The sequence below is a fragment of the Pteropus alecto genome, unplaced genomic scaffold (assembly GCF_000325575.1).
Source record: "Pteropus alecto unplaced genomic scaffold, ASM32557v1 scaffold146, whole genome shotgun sequence".
Taxonomy (NCBI): Eukaryota; Metazoa; Chordata; class Mammalia; order Chiroptera; family Pteropodidae; genus Pteropus; species Pteropus alecto.
This window is the reverse complement of record NW_006442107.1, coordinates 29,907,203-29,911,210: the sequence shown is the minus strand read 5'-3', so window position 1 is coordinate 29,911,210 and position 4,008 is coordinate 29,907,203. Positions and strand designations below refer to the sequence as shown.

Genomic DNA, 4,008 nt, shown 5'->3' with positions numbered 1-4,008 from the left:
GAGGACCTGACACTTCTTGGAAACTCTTGGAAATGGCTCCCGCCACAGCACCGGAGGGGGCTGCGAGCCTGGGGTGGGCGCTCGCCCCCGCGGGGATGCTGAGCCGCTCTCTGATGCAGGGCCTCGAGGCGCTGTACCTGCGCTCCGCGGCCGGCTCGGGCTGAAAAAGTTTCTCCATGGTTCCTTTGTGTCACCCGAGCGCCCGATTGCTGGCCCCTAGCTGTCCCAGTCTTCTCGGGTAAGTGAGCGATATATTTTGCTTCTGTCGCTGCCATTTTGAGCACTTCTGTCTGTCCTCAGCCCCCGAGCTGCCCCTCCCCATCCTTCCCGCACTGAACCCAGGTCCCCTCGGCGGGTGTTCGGAAAGAGTCATTTTCCTGGGCGGGTTACATGGGATGCGCTGCCCAGATAAAGCGAGTTCCGGATTACCCGCACTTCGCTCCTGCCTGTCTTCTTTCCAGAGGCGGACTCCCAGCTGCTGCACTCATGTGACTCCAACAGAAATAAGCAGACCAAAAAGAAGGGCAAGGGGCTCGCTGCCCTGCCAATGAGGGAGCGAGGGTCGAGGACCTGGGTTGAGTCCTGGGCAGGGCAGGGCACTCCCAGCCTGTGGGCTCTGAACCTCCGAGACTGAGTGGGGCTTAATCCATCATGAACTTGAATGTCTCTCTTCGAAGCAGTTGTATTTTTAGACATTTCCCCATCCTCCATTCCTTAACCACAGAAAGACCAGCACCAGGCAGTAAATTGTGAGGATAGCCAACCTCAACTGCTAAGTTTGTTTTTCTTCATCATGTATGAAGAAAAGCCTCAAATGTGGATCTTCATGGCATCTGACTGTTGTCAGTATTTCACGTCAGATGGTGGTACATTAGATGGGAGTCAGCTTTCAACAGAGCTGAAGGAATAATAAACTAGAGAGTTAATTACTAGCTATTAAACTAATTTTAAAGCTCTTCTGTAAACAATGGTGGAAATCCATTCCAATCTTCTTCACATTCTACCCAGAACCAAAGCTGCTTTCTGAGGAGAAATACACGTGGGGTCCTTCCTCCCCAAGACATCCAGCATCCTAGTGCACCTTATCAATGCCCAACAGAATGTTAGCCCTTCTCTCCTCTGGAAGAGCCACTCTGCCAACTGAGTCCGGGTTGATTTCTAAATTGTCTGAGTCCTAAATCCTTTTTAAAATAACCACAGATTCCCAGATAAAGATGCTAGAATCTAGGGATCGCTCAATACAGCAGTCTATATGTTACAGCTACATAACAAATGTGCTTACTTTGGGAGTGACAATGGACAGTAAGCTACTCTGGGTTTTCTGTGTTTGTGTGTGTGTGTGTGTGTGTGTGTGTGTTTACAATCTATTTGTACTTAATGGTGCTGCTTCTTCTTAAAACAAAATTATAAAAGGTTAGAGATGTATTCTCTCTACTGACCCCTCTCTAACCTACCTAGTATTTTTCCTTACTGAAAACCAACTAACTTCCAAGGACATATTGATTTGCAAACATTGTAAAGTGCTGATTACCATTTGCTTTTCCACTGGTGGAGAAAAGATCCTGCCTATATTGATATAATGGAGGGAATCAAGGGCCAAAGCTCTTCACCCAGGCATCAACTAAAAGCAAAAATTCTACCTAAGTCATCCCAAATTTTCAAAGAGTAATTTATTCTAAAACATAAATTATTTTATAAAGGATAAAATGCCAGAAGGCTTGCAAGTGATATCTAATCTTTTCAAATTCATACAATGCCCTTAATTTTATCATCTCTATTATAGGAGGGCACACATCCAGTGAAACAGAAAATGTTTTACTCTGGAGATCCAGAAAGATTGAAATTTTTAGAAGCTAACAGATATCCACGAAGACACATCTGTACATTTATCTAACCTCAGCTTTATTATAAACAGCTAAACGCCCTATAGAATAGTCCATAGATTGTTGCTACCCTTCTTTCCTAAATGTGACCTCATGAGAAAAAGATGAAGAAAACAGTTCTCACTTGGAGAAATGTCATTCTACAAATCATTGGTATTATGTAGACTGCTGTACCTAGTTAATTGCCTACTCATTTGAATTTTGGGATTCCGAAGAGTGTTGGCACATTAATAAGGGGTCAGAAAGCTATTGTGGCAGAGTGGTGAATTTTTGTAAGGTCTTAATTTTTCCTGCAGGAGAAAGAGATCTTTCTCTTGGAGATTCTAGGGGACCTCTCAAAATCCCTGATGAGATCTAGCACATGACACCTTTTTGAGAGTTCCTCTGAGGGAGGAGAGGAAGACAGAAGGAAGAGCTCAGTTACATAACCAGTTACCTAAAACTAAATATTCCACCCCAAGAAGCTGTCCAGATGTTGCAGAAAAGAGGTGAAGAAAAGGCTGTGAGAGGGATGATCTGCTTGCCTTTAGCTTTGAGAACAATAATAGGTGGAAGAAAACTTTGCGCAGATATTTATTGTCAGATTATTGTCAGAGTGTTCTCCCAGCAGTGGACTCTCTATTAGTTATCTGAGGTAAATAAACTGTCTGCCTGCAAGCATATGTTTGACCTTTAATTTTCATCCAGTGAAATGAATTCCTTTTGTCTTTATAAAAGTAACTTTTGTTGCTGTTTTAGTGACTTTGAGCCCCACTTTGACAAGTTCTTGGCTTAGGTAGAGACTTGAAAGTCTTGTGGCAGTTCCTTTGGGAATCTTCTGATTTCAGGACGAAGGGAGTGGCTTTTGCCAGGAAAGTTCTGAGCCACTAGTTTGAATCCTCACATTTAGTTTCTACTAAATGATCAGAACTCTGTTGGCTGCTAGGGTTTGAAATGAGCAATGCTTGAATATTACCTATAGAGTGTGTGTGGGATGGGACATGGGGAGAGAAGAAGGTGTTCTCTTAATGTGTATTATCACCTCTTATCAATTATTGCAACAAGGCTTCTCTTCCCTAATCCATCTACCCCATCCCCGTTAGTGGGTAAAGGCCCTGGGGTGGGAGGCACACATATGGTGGGATCAGGGAGCGGGACAATTTCTGTGCTTGGCACGTTGCTGCAACCAAGTCTATACCCTCTGACTGTCTTCCTCTGCTTTGCAGCAAGAGGAAGTGGAGGAGCAGCTAGTGGGCAGCTGGCGCCTCCCCCGCCTTTCCCGCACAGGCCTCCGCCCCAGGGGCTAGCCCCGCGCGAATCCACCTGCTCGTCATGATCGCCACCGGCGGCCTGCTGAGGATTTCAGCCAGAAAGCAGGATCCCCTCCGCCCCCCGAGCCAGGTCCCCAAGCGCAAGCGGAAAGCCAAGAAGAGGCGCAAGAACGACGTGGTGGTGGTGAAAGGCAAGTTGAAGCTGTGCTCTGTCTCCGGGCTCATTGCCCTCTGTGGGATCCTGGTGCTGTTGGTGGGCATAGCCATGGCGGTGGTGGGCTACTGGCCCAAGGCCAACGTGGTCAATAGGGAGGGCGGTAAGCATCTGCCGCCCGTGGGCAGCAGCCGCCATGCCCCGACCACGGCCAATAGCAGCAGCAGTGGCAATAAAAACCGGTCCAGGGGCCATTCGGAGACCCCGGGGGGTGTCAACTCCAGTTCCGTGGGCGCGCCCAGGAGCACGCCCCCAGCGCGGCCCGCTGCCCCTTCTCCATCCTCCTCCACGTCGGTGGGTTTCTTCTTCCACATCTTCTCTGGCTACCTGCACTCTGATAAACTCAAGGTCTTCGGGCCCCTCATCATGGGGATAGGCATCTTCCTCTTCATTTGCGCTAACGCGGTGCTCCACGAGAACCGAGACAAGAAGACCAAGATCATCAATCTGCGGGACCTGTACTCTACGGTCATCGACGTGCACAGCCTCCGTGCCAAAGACCTGGCGGCCGCTGCGGCTGCGGCTGCAGCCGCCACCTCCTCGTCCTCGGTCCCCGCCTCGGCGCCCCCAGGGGCCGCGCCACTCAACGGCTTCCTCAGCTACGTGCAGTCGCGGGGTCTGGAGCTGAAGCCTGGGGTCTGCGGCGGCGCGGGGGACGCCT

General features: G+C 49.1%; 1 protein-coding gene across 1 annotated transcript in view; it reads left to right on the top strand.

Moving 5' to 3' along the window:
- The first annotated feature begins 3,194 nt into the window (after nt 1-3,194).
- Nucleotides 3,195-4,008, top strand: part of TMEM200C (transmembrane protein 200C) — a 1,868-nt gene continuing 1,054 nt past the window's right edge. The window contains exon 1 of the mRNA XM_006920118.1: nt 3,195-4,004. Within this exon, the coding sequence (XP_006920180.1) occupies nt 3,195-4,004 (810 nt within the window). The remainder of the gene's footprint in view (nt 4,005-4,008) is intronic.